The sequence below is a fragment of the Populus alba genome, chromosome 5 (genome assembly GCF_005239225.2).
Source record: "Populus alba chromosome 5, ASM523922v2, whole genome shotgun sequence".
Lineage (NCBI taxonomy): Eukaryota > Viridiplantae > Streptophyta > Magnoliopsida > Malpighiales > Salicaceae > Populus > Populus alba.
Genome location: NC_133288.1, coordinates 17,826,150 through 17,846,764, shown reverse-complemented (window position 1 = coordinate 17,846,764; position 20,615 = coordinate 17,826,150). Strand labels below are relative to the sequence as shown.

At 35.6% G+C, this 20,615-nt stretch overlaps 1 protein-coding gene and 1 non-coding gene across 2 annotated transcripts; both read right to left on the bottom strand.

The window, feature by feature from the left end:
• Positions 1–6,724: 6,724 nt before the first annotated feature.
• LOC118029186 (uncharacterized) lies at positions 6,725–14,331 on the bottom strand. Its single transcript, XR_012169940.1, has 7 exons — positions 14,284–14,331; positions 13,923–14,136; positions 13,487–13,649; positions 13,072–13,175; positions 12,386–12,498; positions 7,877–7,958; positions 6,725–6,833 (listed from the first exon to the last, which is right to left on the bottom strand). It is a non-coding gene; the product is annotated as an uncharacterized protein (transcript).
• An 851-nt stretch (positions 14,332–15,182) lies between these two features.
• On the bottom strand, positions 15,183–19,713 carry LOC118029198 (2-oxoisovalerate dehydrogenase subunit alpha 1, mitochondrial). Its single transcript, XM_035033010.2, has 9 exons — positions 19,183–19,713; positions 17,318–17,455; positions 17,025–17,207; positions 16,761–16,918; positions 16,545–16,644; positions 16,339–16,450; positions 15,951–16,090; positions 15,639–15,824; positions 15,183–15,546 (listed from the first exon to the last, which is right to left on the bottom strand). The coding sequence occupies exons 1-9, from the start codon at positions 19,477–19,479 to the stop codon at positions 15,379–15,381; spliced, it is 1,482 nt and encodes a 493-aa protein (XP_034888901.1). The 5' UTR covers positions 19,480–19,713; the 3' UTR covers positions 15,183–15,378.
• Positions 19,714–20,615: the final 902 nt, after the last annotated feature.

The window sequence follows — 20,615 nt, the reverse complement described above, 5'->3', positions numbered from 1 at the left end:
TCCTTGTATCGTATCTTGTGATAAAACAAAGTAACACAGCTAAGAGAGAGGCATAACAAGGTTTGTTACAGGTAAAAACTTTTAAAGACTAAGAATAACATAATTATGAAAAGATGTTTAAAATATTTAAACTTTATTCATTCAAGTTTACACTTGCTGAAAGGTTATTACAATCTTTTATATAGAAAAGATTAGATAGCTATAATAAAACTAAATAAGAGAAATAAACTCCATAAACTATTTCTTTCAAAAAGAAAAAGAAAAAAGTAATAATATAGAATAGGGAAACAAAAATAGAAAAAAAAATTAACTAAGAAAAATATCTATTTCCCTAAAAAAGCTTCCACATTAATGTCCCATATTGAAAGGATCTTGTTCTCGAGTTCAAACTTCATTAAAAAATCACAATCCTCCACAAATATTCTTTTATATGTGGTCCATCCCATCATGAATCTCCAACACTTTTATGTGGGCTACCTCATTATGGATCCTTAACACAACACTTTTATGTGGGCTACCTCATTATGGATCTCTAATACAATATCTTTGTGCAAATTGCTCTATCATAGATCCTACTATTAGGAATAAAATTGATATAAATAGAAAAACCACACTAATTTTGAGATAATTTTTTAGGAAGAACCTCTTTATCCTATTCGATATAAGCACGTCTAATTCTACAACCTCTTTTGACCATGGTTATTCAACATAACATAATAACTAATCACCAAGAATTATTGAGTTCTGATACACGTTCTTAATGTCCTCCAACCAAAACCACAAGGAATTGTTGGGCTATGATACCATCTAATACAGCCGGGAGTAAAACATAACAGAGTTTGTTATATGTCAAAATCCTCAAAGACAAAGAACAACATAACTATAAAAAGATAACTAAAATATTCAATTTTTATTCATCCATGTCTCCACTTGTCAAAGGAAAAAATAAACTAGGAAAAATATTCCTTTTAAATAGAAAAAAAAAACAAGAAAAGCATAATAATATAGAATAGAAAAATAACAATAGGAAAACATAAGATCTTTCTAGAAAAATATCTATTTTCTCAAAAAAGCTCATACATCATTAAGTGACAAGGAAAGACTTTAACTTGTATCTAGGTGTGAACCCCTAACCCCAAACACAAACATGTTATTTCATCTTTTGCGAAGTCATTATGACATGATCATATAGGTGAATCCCTAAGGTCAACATATATATGTGTAGAGATAGACAAAAAGATTGATGATTTTTAAATTTTGAAACTAGATAGGGTATCACCACATGTCTTAATGATAAGTCTACTACTACCCTCATTCCTGTTATTTTTTAAAATATTAAATTACCATTTTTTTCTTTTTCTAAAATAAAAAGATTTCAAGAGAGAGTTAGAGAGTGATCACTATAAGGGGATAAAAAAACCCATTGAACCACCATGAATACCACCAAATCATGCCAAGATAGTCACGTGAATTTACCTTGTTATGTTATTGACCTTCCTAAAAGAGTTTTAGTTATGTTTTATTAGAATTCAATGTTTGTTAAGGTTAGTCCAATTTTTCTTTACTTCTGTTTAAACGTAGTTGATTTATTTTAAGTAAAATATAGGTTAGAAGCTACCCAAAGTGGGGAGACCTTTAAACCATCTGGATCTAGGGCTAAGGAACCTTTAGAAAGGGATATAAGACCCTCAATAAAGACATAGGCTCTTTTTAAGATTATCAAATGACCTAAATACTAGTTAGAGGATATCTACCCTAGCATTACCACTTAGAACAAATAGGAGACATTACTAGGGTGCATAACTAGGATATCTTTATATAAAAAGAGGACAAGTAGATAGCCTAAAAGGCTTGTTTAGGGAAAATAAAGTTCATTATACTCTTTTATAAGTTTAGATATGGGTATGTGTTCCTCTTATTCAAGTTTTCTTAGAACGTGTTTTTTTTTATTATAACTTTTATATAAGCTAGTTGCACTTAAATGAATGGGTCATCATGGTTATCTTTGATGTGTACATGAGGCAGCTTAGTGAGGAGCCATTACAAATAGTGTTTAGACACTGCTATTTGTTATTAAGATCCATTAATAGAAGGTGTGAACTAACCTAGTTCCATATTTCTTCTTTCTAAGCTAAGGGTCCTATGTTTAGGATGTTCTAAAGAAAAATACATTATATAAAAGAATATAAAGGAGAATGATATATTATGAAGTATAGAGAAAAAGTCTTTACATGAGGGACCTAAGAGGCGTGAGGGCGCCCCATATTTTGAAGATCCTATAAGATCTCTATAATTTGAAATTAGGCCTATCAAAGATAGAGAGGCTTTTATATGAAAATTTATTCTAATTTATGTTTGAATATAAGTCAATCTCTTGGTGATGGGATTGTCACTAGAGAACAATTTAGTTAGTAAATGTGTCATTAGAAAACCCATTATCTATTTTATTTTCCACTAATTTCTCATGTATTATCTCTTTATTGGTGTAGATGGACCCAAACATAGAGGTTAACCAAAAAGACAGACAATTGACACTTTAAAGAAGGAAAAGAAGGATATGAAAAAAAAGAAAAAAAGAATTAAGCTTTTGGTCCACCTAAAAGGTGATAATAGAATTTAAGGCCTATATGACCTAAAACCAACCTTATAGGATAGTTGAGAGAATATAAGCAAGATTAGGAAGCAAGATAACTTTTAGAGGTGTAGTAAAGAGGTTAGCAATAAAAAGCACAAGAGGGTAAATAAAGATGTTCCTTCTTACTCTTCAACTATAAAGCATAAGATTTCTCCTACTCTAACTATATTATCTAACACTCATCTTGAGAGCAGAATCATGACACTCTCTCCTCCTTAACCTACCCTTGCTATGGTGACTCAGCCTAAACCCATCACCTCAATCGGGAGGTTATGAGTGGAGTTAATTTCTCTAAAACCAAAAATATTAACTAAAGAGGGCTTATGTCACTCTTTTTGAGCAAAATCCTTCTCTTTAAAGGGTTTTTTTTTTTTAGTTACCTAACATCCACGTAATTATTTGTTTGCTTTAATTCCTTGGGGACACTTTTAAATGGATGAACATTAAGCTTACTAGTTATATACACCTCTCTACTCTGCTTATGTTTAATGCAAGTCCTAAAACTTTTTGAGTTATGGTTCCTTTTTTAATTCTTCTATATTTGCATTTAAGACTCTTTGTTTTTCAAGCCTTTTAAATATAAGTATATAATACCCACTGCTAGGAAGCTCGGGGTGATCATATGTTCACACCATATTATTGTACTTAAATAGAAATGAGACTCTGAAATAAAATGAAAAAAATATATTGAAAATTAGAGTCACCACTTAGTAATTACAGAGAATATATATTTGGACATGAAGAATGGTAGGGTAAGAAAAGAAGACAATGTTATATAAGGTTTAAAAATCATATATAATATTGGAATCATTATGTAATAAATTAAATTTTATATTCAATATGATTAAAACAATAGTGTTAAATTTTCTTAATATTTTTCTCCATGTCACATTCCAAAGAAATTAATTCTCAAGTGGGTCCTATAAATTTAATGGTTGATTTTTTTCATCAATAAGAATTACTCTACTTAAAAAAAAAAAAAAAAACCTTTCATATAAACTAAAACAAAGTTTTCTAACTTCAAAATAGTGTTAGTAATAACTAAACTAAAAAAAAGGATAGCACTAAAAGTTTTATATAAATACATATAAAATAGGAGATTCTAATGTACCATAACATTGTTTAATTTTAATTAAAAAGATAAATGTTAAAAAAATATAAATGAAATAAGATAGTGAGAAATACTCATATTTGAGTTAATATAAGTAATTCTAAAAAATATAGAAAAAACATTATAGCAATTCACAGTAAAAGAACTTTTTTGCCCTTATAAAAAAATCAAATAATTAGCTATTAGGGGTAATATGATCTTTTACATGTAGGTTCATCAGTCAATACCATATTGATGGGGATAGATCAATCTTTTCACATTTATTATGCATAGTTTTAAAAAATTGATTCCCAGGGGTATTTTTGTATTTTTAATATTTTAAGTATAGTAAAATAACATAAATACCTTTAAATTATTATTTTTTAACTTATATGCATGAGTATTTTTATCATTTTATTTTTATATTATCATATTGATAGAAGGATAGTTTTGTAATTTTAAAAATAAATGTTATTACAAAAAGAGTCGTTAACGCATGCAGTGCAAGCGTTAATGCACGAATAACATCTACAGAGTCGTCTAGTGACTAAACACCATCTTCCACAGCGACATTGAAATTGTCTTGGTGTACCCTTTATGATGAAGCATAAAATACCTCGGGAAAGAGACCATTCGAGCAACTTCTATAGAGAAGAAGATGAACAGACAACCTTAAAACAATGCTGTTTTGGCAAAGTTCATTTTAGTGCTTTGATTCTTGATTTCTCTCAATTATACCTCTGACTAGTTTTAAATTTTTAATTTCTTTCATGTTTTCCCCTGAAAAACTTTAATTTGAGCCCTAGATTTCAACACCTTTTTCATTTTGATTTTTGGTTTTGGATTTTTTCAATTTAACCCCTAATTAACCATTAAACTTTCAAATCTCTTTAATTTCACCCTTGATTTTAGCCAATTGGATCCCAAGAGTTTGATGCCCTTTCTAAAATAGTCATTGGCTGCAACTTTCTTCAATTTAGCTTTTAATTGACGCAAAAAACTTTGATTTTCTTGCAATTTTATCCCTGATTTCAAATAATTGATTTGGTAAAAATTAAATTTGCTCTCCTAAAATTTCAATCTTCTTAATTAAGACCAAATTGGGCTTCCAAACTTAATTTCTAACCAATTGGCCATATTTGTTTTTGCGTTTAAAAAAGGCTTTTAAAAAAATTTGAAAATTTTTATTTTTTTTATTGCTTCAAATTAATTTTTTTTGGTGTTTTTAGATTATTTTGATGCGCTGACATCATAAATAATTTTTAAAAAATAAAAAAAATACTATTTTAATACTTTTTTGAGTGGAAAGCACTTTGAAAAACAACCGCAACCATACTCCCAAACTAGCTTGTTAATAAAATTAATTTGACCAATTTAAAGTATAATAAAGTTCTTGCACCTAATTAAATCCTTCAATTGGACCCAAATTAATTCTCAAACATAATTAAACTTTAATTTGGCTCGTGATTAAATCAAATTGGCATATTAAAAATCTAATTATATTCATAGGCTTAAGTTTTATGCAGATTCATCTAATAATCATATAACTTGACCTTAAATTTGTATTGTCTCTCCAATTTTAGGTAAAATAAGGTACAATTAGATTTTTGATTCAATCCAAAATTACAACTTTATTTTTTCTACATATGAAATCATCAGTTTATTTTTGCTATATTGCTAGTCTTTAAATTTATTTTTTTTTTGAAAAAAAGGGATGAATTTGGAAAATAACTCAGAAATGAGTTATGACAATTAATATTGTCCATACAAGGATTTGAACAAGAACATTTGGATTTTTTAGAGTAAAATCACAAACTATCCAGTTTTACACTATTATGCATGAGTCTTAACCCAACCGTTGGATCATGCTAATATTTTATTAGAATGTTTCTAATACATTTTTTTTTTCATGTTAACGTTTAGAGTAATTAGAGTTCAAGAATGTCATACAAGATTGTCAACAGTCAGATAAAAAATAGAATTTTAGACTTATTAATGGCATTTTTATAATAAGTGGATAAAATAGAAATTTCCATCTCCTTCCTTCCCTTATAATAGATGGTTCTTCTAAAAAGAAATATGCAAAATTAGACATAAAATCTACTAATACCACTATCAATGACAAACGGATAAGTTCCTTCTGTATTCACCCTAAATTAACATTTTACATGAAGTGTTTTTTTGTATTTCTCTATTTGCATGGCATCCATATGCTCGATAAACAAGTCATGAAAACTCATATTTGGAGGAAAACGACAAGAACTACAAACATAGATAATAGGATGTGGCATAAAATGTCCCCATTGGAACAAATTCATGTGTGAGAAGTAGTAAGTTTATGTTTAGATCAGTATTGTGAAGAAGAAAAGTCATTCGAAGAACTAATAAAGATTGAAATAAACGATTTAATTTGGGCTTTTAGGGTAAATAATGACTCACCAAATAAATGCCAATATAAGGACTTGTTGCAAATATACTCGTAAACCAAAATGTTAAGGTTCTCCTTGCAGCAAAAACCCAATAGCATTATAATGTTCTTGTGACAGGCGAAATTTAACACATATACCTCAGATTGAAATTCTGTAAATCCTTGCGTGCTTGCTTCTTTGCGTACCTTCGTTGCAATTTGCTGGCCATCCTGTAGTTTACCTTTATATATATGGCCATATCCTCGTTCTCCTAACAAGTTATCCTTCGAAAAATCATCTGTTGCCAACTGAATCTCAGAAAAATTGAATCTCATTGAATCCTTGATATACAGTTCAGTCCTTGCTCCACAGCCAAAACAAAGAACCGGCGCTTTTGAGGCTTTATATCGTGAGACATTTTTCAGGTGCTTTGGGATAGTTATATTAGAAGCAGATGGAGCTGAAAGGCATTATAACAAGATTCATTATATATTTTTCTGGAGAACTAACTATGAATTAAAGCACACTTGTGTCAATAGGCAGCCCTAACCACCAATACTTCCTTGGGAATGGGGAAAAGTAAACTATCCATCAAGCATCACAAATATTTTCCCGATCGCTGCCTATACTTCTCACCTCTCCAGATGCATGAGCTATGACCGAGTGAACACAGACATCATACAAATCGTTGCTGCAATAGCTGCGTGGATATAAACTTTTTTGGAATAACATAAGTCAGTTCCACTCCAGTAACTAACATATTAAACTTAACACAGCCCCTTCAAATGCAACTGAATGATTTTTCTGTTTGTTGCAAGGAGTTTGGTTTGATCTGGTATTTCTAGTCTACCCAAATAATTATGGTTCCATACATTTGTCTCATATTTTCAAACTAGTGACCATATGTTGTTACTTATTCACCATTAGAATCATATCCAAGCGCCATTCTTGTTTGTTTCTAGTGAACATGTTTGATTTTCAAGATGTTTCAGAAAGCACACTGCCTGGCTGTCCAGTACATTTGGGGAGGCAGAAACAATGAAGGATCTATTAAAAACAGATCACAGCCTTCAGCATGCTACACATATTAAACATAATACAAAAAAAAAATACCTCTAAAGATTTCGCTCTCTATCAGTTTTCTGAGATATCGGGGAGCTTCTATGTCACTCCAGTGATATTTTAATTGCTATCACCTTTGTTTCAAATGAGATTAATGCAATGATAAATTAGTATAAAAATATACTAGAGATAAGTATGTTAAAGAAGCAATCTAACTCAATAACTTAAAAAAACCTAGTTAATGAAATCCATTCACAAATAGTTACTATATGAAAGATCTAAATCTAACACCAAGTAGAAATAATGAAAAGTCCAAAATGTATGCATTAACATTCCTGTAGCCTAGACGAAGAATAATAGAAAACTACTGTACAAAAGAAGAGTTATGGAGCATATCAGATTTCAAAGATGGGGACAGCATTGCATGGCATAAAAAATGGTTGCATTGCACATTGAAGGCACAGGTGCAAACATGGATTCAAAATGTTTAGTCATGTATGAGAGTGAAAGTTTAATTGGCGTGCTAAACTGAATTTTCTTGGTTAGCAGAAGAGCCAAAAATCAAGAGAATTTTTGTGCTCATGTGATTTATATGAAGAAGAAGGTAGCAAGCTGGCCGGCAAATCGGAGCTTTCAAGTGAATTGAAAAATAATGGAAAGCTTCTGCTAGAGATTACTGACTGCTTGTAGCTTTCGTTGGTTGGAGAATTCAAAACTGGAACGGGTTTGGACATGGAATAGAACAACTTTTGCTCTAAAGCATCTGTTTCAGTTGTATGTAGGGAATTCCGACCGGTGATGTACTGATCTTTGCTCTCGGGAGGGCAAGCACACTGACACAATATTTAACGTGGTTCGGCAAACCGCCTACATCCACGGGAGAAGCCATTTGATTATATAGGGAGAGAACAAGATTTACAACAATAGAGAAGCAGGAATTATTTCCTCTTTAGCAACTCTCAACCTCACTCTATTTCTCTCTTCTTAGTGCTGCAATGGCAGCTACTGCTGGCTGCCTTGGCAGCCCACTCTCTCTTACATTTCTCTCATATTTGGCTCTACTTTCACTCAACTCTCTCATTTTGCTCTCTAAGGTCATGCCTCTTTTATAGGCATCAATGACAGCTCCTCTTGCTCCTTTGTCATTAATGGTGGCTGCCAAACTCATCTTTTCTTCAACAAAGGCTGCTGCCAACTTCTTCTCTTCTTCAACAATGGTGGCTACTAAAGTCAATGGTTGTAGCCACCATTTGTTGCACATGTAATGACAACATACCTAACAATCACCCCCTTTGCCATTCATGTGGGGCAATTGTCCTCTTGCTTCAGCACGTGCTTGCATCTTGCAGCTCTTCCAAGCTTACCATTCTGAGAGCGTCTGTGGCCAAGTTTACAGGTACTTGCCAAACCTTTCAATCACCAGAGTTAAATAAGCACCCCTTTGCTCACTCCAAAGGATCACTTCAACCAGATGGTTTGTCATATCTCATCTGAAGAGTGTTTAACGTTTGTCTCTGGAACAACATTCCCCTTCAAGCATATCAACCATGCTTGGCCCGGAATGATTTATCAAGCCTTACATCAAGGCTTACAACACCCCCTCAAACTGATATTCCCAAGTGCGACAGTCATTGAGTATTTTAATGTGATCACGAGCTCACCACTCTTTCAAGAGTCTACTCATCCAGGAGTTGCGTCTGCCCTCTGTTCCACCTTAGGAACCACGCCTTACTTCTCCATGAGTCTCTCACTCTTAGTCTCAAGAGTTCGGGTAGCTATCCACCTTTACTTATGGGGGCAGCCCATTACAGGTTGATCCATATCAATCTTCATACTCTGAGTATTACAATGTCATCTCCGAGCTCACCACCTTGACAAAAGTCAACTTGTTCCCGGAACCTGCGCATGCCCTCTGCTCATTCATAGCAGTCGCGTCTTAATGCTCCACAAGTTACCCACTTATTGTTCAAGGCAAATGTCTTCTAGCTCATTGATCTTTAGCATGGGGGCAATATCCATGAAAGTCAATCCTGCATTTGTCTTCATACTCATCGTAGCCACTTCATTGGCTATACACTTGTCCACTCATATCTAGCCATCACATCGGCTCTGGGGTGTTCTGAATTGGGGCTTCTATCCTGGCCCTCACACCTTCTCCTCAGGTGTCTCCGCTCGTTGTCATGTGGCGGTCTAAATCTGGGGCTCCTATTATGGCCCACACACCTTCTTCTGAGGTGTCTCCGCTCGTCGTCATGCGGCAGTTTGAATTTGGGCTCACATCGTGGCCCACACCTTCCTCTGAGGTGTCTCCGCCCGTTGTTATGCGGCGGTCTGAAATGGGCTCACATTATGGCCCTCACACCATTTTATCCGAGGTGTTTCTGCTCGTCATGAGACGGCCTGAACATGGACTCATATCAAGTTCCTCACACCTTTCATCTGAGGTGTCTCCACCTGTCATCATGAGACGACCTGATCTTGGACTCATATCATGGTCCTCACACCTTCTGTCTAAGATGTCTTCACCTGTTGTCATGAGACGATCTGAACATGGACTCATATCATGGTCCTCACACCTTTCATCTGAGGTGTCTCTGCCTGTCATCATGAGACGACCTGATCTTGGACTCATATCATGGTCCTCACACCTTTTGTCTAAGGTGTCTCCGCCTGTCGTCATGAAACGACCTGAACATGGACTTATACCATGATCCTCACACCTTCCGTCTGAGGTGTCTCTGCCTGTCGTCATGGGGCAGTCTGAACCAAGTCTCTAATCTTGGCTCACACACCTTCCATCTGAGGTGTCTATACTTGTCATTATGAGACGGCCACATCCTCCTTCATAGGGATGTCTCTAGTGGCTCCAAGATTCTCTACCACCATGTGGACTTGGGAGAGATCACTACCACTGATCACATAGAAAGAGAAAGTTGTGGTGCACTCTTCACAGTTTTCCATCTCATTTTCTATGTTTGGAGCTTCTATCCCTTTCTGCTTGATAGCTCCACCCACACCAACTCTCTTTGGTGTCTTCGCCTTTCATCATAGGCGGTCGCACCCCCTTAATTCGGTGCTTCTGCAACAGCTCATTTTTCCATCCTTGCATGCATTGGAAAGGTCCTCACTTGTTGCCTTTATCAAGAGCACAAGAGACTTTTTGTTGTACAACTTTTTCACACAGTCTCTGCTCTGAGGTTCATCTGGAAACTCTTATTCTCCTTGCACCTATTGTCTCATTACAATACCTCGTTGGATCCTACGGGTACTCCTGCACAATCTTCGTGTGCTCTCGTGCAATTCCGGTTCTCCAGATTTCTCCCTATTCTTTGCTTTTATGTTTGACAGCAGCTCATCCTGTCACAACATTTATCCAAGTCAAAATAGGGTGCCAATCTTTATCCCCTTGCTATATTTCTTTTCCATTATCAGGGTCTTCATCAATTCTCCCTTCGAGAAATCACAGTCACCAAATCTAACTTCTTTGGAGAAATCACCACTCCATCAGATCCTTGAACATATGGAACCCAATTGTTCCTTTAAGCTGTCATCTTGCTAGTCTTCAACAGTTTCATTACAAACTGTTACATATACAAAAATAGTACTGTGTGGATGATCCTTCAACTAAGCAAGTTCCCAGGGAAGATTTGGAGGGGTCACACTGGTCCCGCTTAAAACTCAATCTCCTAGACAGAACTTCTTAAAACGTATCTATCCATCGTACTGCCTTTTTGTATATACAACCATTTGCTAGCTTTGTTGCGGCTTTCCTTTACAAGTGATCTGGGGTATCCCGGTTTTATACCTGATTTCTCAACATCTGGCGAGACTACCATGCTTAGATTCGCTAAGATTGGTCTTCATCAATTTCCACTTTCCACCTCAACTTGTCCACATAACCGGGTGTCCAGAGTGTCCCAATTTTGCCTTCCTTCGAGGCATTAAATTCTTCACTTAACAGTTCAGCACATGTAATTGGGTAAACATGTGCACCTTCTTCTTCTTCATCTCCATCGACCTCAATCCAGACCCTCAGATGCCTCTTGATCGGGCAATCTCTCTTTAATAATTCACCACTGCCATTTTCGGTCTCGAATCTCAATGATCGGACCATACCATTGCATCCGGAATGATCAAATTAGTTGGAAACATGTCTTGAATCGTCCAAATCGCACATCAGACGGCTACGATTTAATCAAAACAATTCTGGCCTGATCAACGGCTCAGATTCAATCTCAGATCCGATTGCACATAGACTCTGCTGCACAGAATCCTATCCCTCGGCTCGCGGCTCGGCTTCAACTCGACTCAGCTCGGCTCGCGGCTGATGACATGGCAGGTGGGTCCCACTATGCTGACATATCTGTTGAGTAGTCAATGGCTTGCCTGTTCATGATACCGTCACTGTTCATGTCTACTGTTCACATGGGTCGGGTCAATTGGTATTCGGTTCGGGTCAACTCATCCGGGTGAAGAAGACGCGTGGCGCACGTCTATGCGCGTGGGCAGACGCTTTGCCGGAGAGTGATGGAGAGTGCGGCCATGTCCGACGTTCGATTTTGACGCCGTTTTCACCAGTGGCTTCGTCTCGTCCTCCTCTACACAGTGGGATGGTCAAAACATCATTTTGACAACTTTCATTTTTAAGAAAAAAATCAAACACCACTTAAACCATATGCTCTGATACCAATTGTAGGGAATTCCGACCGGTGATGTACTGATCTTTGCTCTCGGGAGGGCAAGTATACCGACACAATATTTAACGTGGTTCGGCAAACCGCCTACATCTACGGGAGAAGCCATTTGATTATATAGGGAGAGAACAAGATTTACAACAATAGAGAAAGAGGAATTATTCCCTCTTTAGCAACTCTCAACCTCACTTTATTTCTCTCTTCTTAGTGTTGCAATGGCAGCTACTGCTGGCTGCCTTGGTAGCCCGCTCTCTCCTATATTTCTCTCATATTTGGCTCTACTTTCACTCAACTCTCTCATTTTGCTCTCTAAGGTCATGCCTCTTTTATAGGCATCAATGACAGCTCCTCTTGCTCCTTTGTCATCAATGGTGGCTGCCAAACTCATCTTTTCTTCAACAAAAGCTGCTGTCAACTTCTTCTCTTCTTCAACAATGGTGGCTACCAAAGTCAATGGTTGTAGCCACCATTTGTTGCACATGTAATGGCAACATACCTAACACTGTAGTACTGTGAGGTTTCTCAATTACCACCGATAAGTTATCTTGAATCAGTGCAACCTTGCAGGGAATCTGTTTAAGGTAGAACCTCAACTCTTTTCTAAGATGCCTGTACTCCAGGTATGCAATTTACTACTGAAGTTAATGAGGAAAAAGAAAAACAAAAAATTGAATAATTCAAGCAACTGATAATAGCATACATCTACTGTGTGAAAATTATACATAAACATCGAGGGATTTATTAGAAGATGATGAAGAAATAAAAAGTGAAGTAAATTCCTTAGAACATGAGTTCAAGGAACTCCTTGATGATTAGTTCTGCAGTTTTCATGAAAGTAAATTATCATGAGTTGGAAAAAAAAACACAAAAAAATGAGTAGAAATGAAAGTGAATTATCATTGATCGGATTAATCTTTGGTTATTTAGAGGATATTATAAAATATCTGTTGATGTCATTTATTGCTTCTATCTGAAATGTTTCTGACTAAAGTTGAAGTGATTATTGTAAGTTACAATATAACAACTGAGTTTGGTATAAGAATTTTATATATATATATATACATATATATAACTTTCAATTCCTTTATCATTAATTGCAAGGCAAAGCACGAGGGAATTAAAACAGGAAAACACTGGAGAAGGCATTAAGAGCTGAACGCAACAGTAAAAGAGAATAACTACCTGTCAAGCACAACCCATGTTGCATTACACGCTACAGTTCTTGCACAACAACCTGCTTTCTGGGAGTCCCAGCAGAAATTTTAACTTCGATGCTGACCTGTTTGAGGAGGGAAAACAAGTATTCATCCCTAGAAATGAGGAAAATAAGAATTGAAACTGAGTGCCTCTCCATAAGGAAATCAGTCCCATATCAGGAACGCTTACAAATACATACATAAGAATAACTGAGTGAAGCCCTAATAGGTCCTCCGAATAGTAAAGTTGCAGTTTATGTAACTTTATGGTTGATAACGATGCAATAAGCGAGAAACTCAAGATTTAGAAGATTTGTTGAAAGCATTAATTGGTAGCGCTCTTACGAGGAGAATCACTCAGATCGCTCCTTTATAAATTAACATCATATCTATGCTAAAGATATATAAAAGTACATGTATTAATTACCCCTTCATCTTCACAAACTTCAGCACTTTGCAGGAGCATGTTGACATACGCATCAAGTTTCCTTTTGATTTCCTCTTCTATGTGCCGTTTGCTTGCTCCAGCAAAAGAATCAGGACATACTTTGAGTTGATAACCCACTATGCCAACACAAAATGGAAAACAAAAATGGAAGGTAAATCAAAACAAAATCCGTTCTCCCTTCTCATAATAGCAAAAGATTTTGCAAACAACAGCAGCATTCTGCCAGGCATTTTTCTATTATGAGTAACGCAATACCAGAGAAAGGAACTGCTAGCTATATGAAAACCTTTCCCAATTCAGTAAAGTAAACCTCATTTACAAACAGTGAAAGGAATTGAAAAGCCAATGAGTAATATAACACCAACCGAGACAGAAAATCAAACACTTACATGGATGAAGCACTCTATGAAGAACTCCAAGAACAACAAGGGTATCACCTCCACGAAGAATGTCACCTCTCATTCTCACTGCATCAATAGTGAGCTTAAGCTCGTGGACTCCACGATCCTTAGTAGCATCATATGCTATAATCACAACATGAGAGGGCGAAAGAGGACTCTCCATGTATAGAAAAAGCCAGGTTAAACTCCCAAGTTGAATTTTCTTTTAAACCTCACCCAGTATTTAAGGCACTTGGTGATGTGTATGGCCTTGAAAGACTGGTATAATAAAAGGGTTCGTCAAAAAAATGTCAAAACACATGGTTTTGACATGGAGATTAAGATTGGTGAGCCAATGATGTTTTGTTACGTTTCTGAGAGTTTGTGATCTGTGCGAAACTGTTTGTGTTTGATTCATCGGAGAATCGAAAAGATTCCTGGGAATATTCCACAAAAATGCTTCGGATATCCAAAAATGCGCGGGAGATGTGTAATTTTGCCGTCGAAGACAGTTACAAAGAGAAGATTGCGAGGCAGTGAAAGACAAAAACTTGTTTCGTTTGCTTTGTCACCACTCGGTCTTTCTACTTGGTTTCTCCGAACTCTCTGTTTTGTTTTTATTTTTTGAATTCTGACTGCTAGACATGGTCTTCTTATGGGATTTTATTTTTCTTCTTTTTTCTTCTTTAAATTTCATTTCGAGGCCATTAGAGCTTGGAGGACCTCCGGGTACAAATTTAAGGAGAGAATGCTGATTTGCACTTAGCATATTTTAGGGCTGACATGTGAACATTTTAGTAGAGGAGTTAAAAAGATCATAATTGAAAATTTGGAGGATCACCCAATGTTATTGGCCCTTGATTTAGATAAACCTGGTCCATGAAAAATCATCATTCTATGACTCAATTGAGATTTAATTACTAATCTATAATCTTTCTATATTATTATTTGCTTGATTGTGATTTTCTTCAGCGTGGTTTTTGGTTATTTTTGTTTGCAATTTCATTAGAAGTGGCTTTCTCTTCATAAAAATGATCAGGTCGCACTCCTTCGTTTGTTTTCACGTATTATTTCATTAGTTTTCCCAATTGAGATTGACAGAAGCACTTAATTGAAGTTCTTTCAGATGTTTGGTTTTTGTTTGATAAACTATCTTAGCTGCTGGCTGCATTAAGCTTAACTGTTATTAAGCAGCCCATCAGGCTTCGTTTCTTGTAATGTGATAGATTCTTCTTTCTTTCTTTATTGTGATTAACAAAGCAAAAACACTAGTTAAAATGGAGAAATTACTTATATTATCATGAACATTACAGTTCGAAACCTTACAGCTGCATCACCCTCTCTTTATTTTCTTATTTTCTGTTTACGTGAGATGTTGATTAGATGTTGCTTGTTACAGACTTACTATTTCATTGCTGTGAATATTGACGAAACTCTCTTATCTTCTTAGCATGTCTCAGATGTTCTACAGTGGGACATCAGAGGGATAGTCCTGAGGATGTGCATAGATGGTTTCTCTGAGTTGTTTCTCTTGCTCGCAAAGATTTGGTGGTGGAATATCATAGACATCAGAGAACAAGTACTTGAGTGGAGGTTTCTCTGTTTTCTCTGCCACTTGAATCACTTGCAGAAGCTGCGGGAAGGTTAAGGAAAACTTGAACTGTGACCTACTAAAATATGTTGAACAATGAAGATGCTTATATGGAAAATTCTGTCAACTTTCACCTGCTTCTTGATGCTGCTTCTGAGCTCTGATTCTTTCTCCTCACTCCACCAGCCATTTCTTTCCACCCATTTTCTGAATCTATTTACAGGATTCCGTTCCTTTTTCCAGTAGTCGATTTCATCAACAGGCCGATACTTCGTGGAATCATCAGATGTGGAGTGGTGTCCTGCTCTGTATGAAAGGGCCTGAAGGTTTACGTGCTTGTTAATTTTCAGGATGATATAAAAAGGTATTTTGGAAATTGTGAGTTTCAGAAGGGATCAATGTCTCGGATGCTGGCAAGAAAATCCTACAATGAAGTTCAATCTCACCTCAACTAATACAGGCCTTTGCATACTTATGGCCATTTCGCGAGCTGCATGAATTGCACTGTAGACAGCTAGAGCATCGTTTCCGTCCACCCGGATGCTTCGGATTCCATAAGCTCGACCCCTAACAACAATGCCATCGCCTGCAAAACATAGGCTATATAAGCAAACATGAGAGGTAAACTACTTAAACAAAGAAGAAACTGGTATGCACACTCAGTTTACATAGACAAATAAAAAAAAAAGGAATGGTTCGTGTACTCAGGTCCAGATAATGTGATCGGTTTGGTCTACATGGACCTGTAGAAGTTACTTGTAAGCTGTAACAAAGGAGATCTTGTACTTGAAAATAAAACTGGAAGCGGAAGAAGAGAAGTGATCAAAATAGTACTTCGAAATTGTTCTGATATATGGGTACTAATGGCCCAGCCATTGTTGCGACAGATGAAGACCACAGGAGCTTCTGTCACTGCTGCAAAGTTCAAAGCAGCATGAAAATCTCCCTGACAAATTAGTTACCGATTAGAAATTGGTCTGCAAAATCACAAAATCCTAGAGGAAGAAGTAAAAAGGCTAAAGAACTTGTTGTGTTATTACCTCGCTGGTACCACCATCTCCAGTGTATGTGACAACACATGAATCCTTTTTGTCCATTTTAAGAGAATAAGCAATACCTACAGCTTGAGGAAGTTGAGTTCTGACAAGCAGCAGAAATAGTAATCAAGAACATTTGATTATATTACGAGCGTCATTTGACATTAAGAGATCATATGAGAAAGTCATTTGCAATTGCTTATGGGATGGATTTATTACGCTATAGGTGACGAAACTGTGACGAAATTGTGCTTCTTAGACCCATAATGTATGGGCATCTGCCTCCCTTTCCCATAATCATCCTTGTTTCCAAAGCATTGGTTGGCAAATTCTTGAATTGTGAAACCACGCCATAATAGAATCCCAGGCTCTCGGTACTGACAGTGCATCAGATGGATCAATGCCTTGCTTAATACTATATATTGACGTGACAATTTGGTCTGAAACTGGGAATTTAAGCATCTAATGTAACAAATGCTGTACCTGAGGCAAGATAATATCATCTGTACTTAGTGCAGCTGCTGATGCAATGTTTATTGCTTCTTCACCAGTTGAGGTCAGGTAGAAGGAAATTCTCCCTTGGCGCTGTGCCTCATAGAACACGGTATCCATCATTTGAAGGCTGACCATGTTACTATAAATCTTGACGGCAAATTCCTCGCTCAACTAATAAAACGTCATACACAAGCAGCAAACATCAAACAACTCGTGTTGCTGTGTACTTGTTGCTAGATTTAACGGTCGTGGATTATTTCTCTTAAATGGAAAAATTATACCTGTTCATAATCACTGCCTCTGATTATTTCTCCATTGTCATCAAGAACACGATAACAGGGTACTCTCTTCCCGTTGGACTCCGATAAGAATCTCATTTCAGGTATGTACGTGACCTTCCCGCCAGGAAAATCCAAGGCCTGAACCAGAAAGATATCTTTTCAATTTTGAAGTCATTGGAACATCATGAGTTGAATTTTCAAAATCCATAAAGGTCTCACATGAACTAATAGGAGAGACAAGGAAATACTTGATTAAATAACCATCCATTTGGCACACACTCTAAAAACTAAAAAGAGAAGAAAGTTGTGAGTTTACAATAAGGTATGTGTCTGCACAAGAAGTTCATTTAAATCCATAAAATATGCTAAAAAACCAAATTAATCAACTCAAGCGGCTCCTCAATCTAGTTTTAGCGAGAGTACTAATAGGGCACAGCGTTTTGGACCAAGATGAGCTTAAACTGTACGAAACTTGAGTCAGAGAGTCATAGGCCAGGACCAATAAGATGAACTTCAATTAGGGGTATCCATACGACAGACTAAAGCCCAGGCCTAAATTAGCTGGAAGTCGGGAACTCTATTACAACTAATATTTTGCTTTTGCCTTTGCTGGTCCAAGCTCCAAATAAATAGGTGTAAAAATACAAAAGGGTCTCTTTTTCTGACAGTGATGCGAGTTTGTGATCTTAGATATGTGCTCAGCCAGTCAATTATTTCTTAAGAGATCGAGTCCCAATTGGTCAACGTCAATGGAAACAGAGAGTTTGGATAACGATATGAGAGTGAGGCTATGCCGTATAGTTTTTGTACAACGTACCAAGATGTTTTTGGTAAGAGATCACTAACAGCTCGAACTATGTCTTTTAGAAGAAGACATTAACATGATTGTTCTTCAATTAAAAAACAGAAAAAAACGACGAGGACAATAAATCATGTCTTGCTGGCACTGATAACAATGTTAATCTACATTGAAGAGAGAAAAACAAGAACGTCTAGTCTTCACCTTATCATCTCTCTGTCTTTTTTTCTTTTTTTTTTTAAATTTTCGAGTGCTAAATATTTTATTTCAAAAGTAGAACGCCGAAATATAGGATTGGAACCTATATTTGGATAAGGATTAGGTATAGATAGGAGTGGATGATTATACAAAGAGAGAAGGAACCTCTATCTTCGTATCCATATCCTGCAGCTTTATTAAGAAAAAAGGTTCTTTTCATGATTTCTGTATCAGGATTAATTTATTTTAATTAAGAAGAGAGGAGGGAGGATTGGTTTTTGTCTTTTTAGATAATCGGAGATGGGATTCTTTTTTCTTTTTTTGATAATATAAAAATATTGAAAAACATGCTAAGCTCGCTCGTCCGAGCATCTCTCTCTCTCTCTCTCTCTAGAAGACTAAAAATGATATTTTCGCAAATCTTACATTATATTGATTTAGTTCATCTTAAAAATTAACATCGATCTTTGTTCTTAGAGTAAATTAATATGTGGCAGTATAAAATTTGCAGAACATTTTAAAACTCCAAAGATGGTGTGACAATCCGTAAAGCAACGTAAGAATTTCGTCAACAATTTCTGGATTTGAAATGATACTAGATTCTTAACTTCAAATTTGCACATAATATATATCTATATATATAGCTCTCCCTCTCTCTCCTTTTATCAAAGGTAAGATATTAGGTGAGAAGTTTTTCCCAATATTGCACATAATCACATGCTAGCGGGCCATGATGTTTGTGAACCAAAATTGTCTTATATGCTCAACACTCGATAATCGGGTAAAATGAAGCAATTCATGATCAAAAGAAGAGAAGAACATAAATAAACAGGCCCACTAGAGAATACGGGTTGGATATTAGATTTACCTGGCTAGTATCATGATCGTCATCATCCGTAGAGTAGAGCTGTTCAAGTTGGCTTGCAGCTTTGGTGGATTTGAATCGCCGGAGGGAGAAACGGGTGGTGATTGATGAGTTGAATGGAAATACATGTGGAGTTGGATGATCCTCATGAATCCCTGCCGGGATAACTATTGATGATAAAGAACTTGGGTGCCTGGAACAAGAAGAAGTCCAAAACTTGTGGTGGAGAATTCCCATGAAACCCACCTTTCTGTTCAAGTGATGGGAAATGGCTCTAGATTTTGCGAACCAGACAGGCATGGTAACAGAAGGGATGAAACATATATGTTCTTGGGTTTTCTTTTTTCTTTTTTCTTTTTTCTTCGGTGAACAAAAATGCTGAAGATCACAAAAACAGAAGAGAGAAGGGAATGCAATGAGTGATGATTTGCAGACAGATATCCATCGATCCTTGCTGAGATGGAGAAGTGCTTGTCTGTGCCTGTCTCAGTCTCACATTAACATGGCCAGAAATTGTCAGTCCCCTTAGGATAGGAAGATATGAACTCTACGTCTTTACTCTGCTGGATGTGACAGATCACCAGTCCCAATCCTCCGGGTCATAGCAGCCTACCATCTCTCTCTTTTCTTTTCTTATCCTAAAAACCATCTTCAGTTGTAAATGCAATATATCATATGATTCATTACATTTTTATGTTTAATTATGTAATTTTTTTCAAACTATGACTCATTACATTGAAAATATATGTAATGGACCGTTACATAACTAAGAATAATCACTTGGACTTAATTGTAAAATTTTTATCATAAAACTAAATTGTAAAAATTTAAAAATATATGAGCCGAATATTTTTAAAATAAAGATTAAATTGTAAATAAAAATAAAACATAGGGACTAAAATAATTTTTTTAAAAAATCTAAGAATTAAATAAAACTTTATAAAAAGCCTTGGCTACTTTACTGGTATTTGTAACCGAAAAAAAAAATTGTAATATATCAACATATTCCATTACATTACCTTTTTATTGTATTTTATAATTGATTACATTTCATAATATTATACGAAATATATCATTAAATCTTAGCTTCCGATAACACTAGTTTTTGTTTTTATTTTTGTAGAGAGAGACTAGATGACTGCCGCAGGACGCTGGGTTGCAATCTATGTAACTATAGCTTTAATAAAAAGGAAAGTTGAAGTTACCAAAATAAAAACATTTTGATAGTGTTATTAAATATGCTATAGAAGTTAATTTTGAAAATTGTTTTTATTCAATTTCATGTTTTTCATGTGCTTTAAATTAAATAATTTATGAGTTTCTTCAATGTAACTAAAATAACTTGGATGATAGGTATAAAGATAATTAAAAATTTTAAATGATATTTTTAAAAAGTATTGAAACAACTACTCATTGGACCACCTGAATTTCATGGT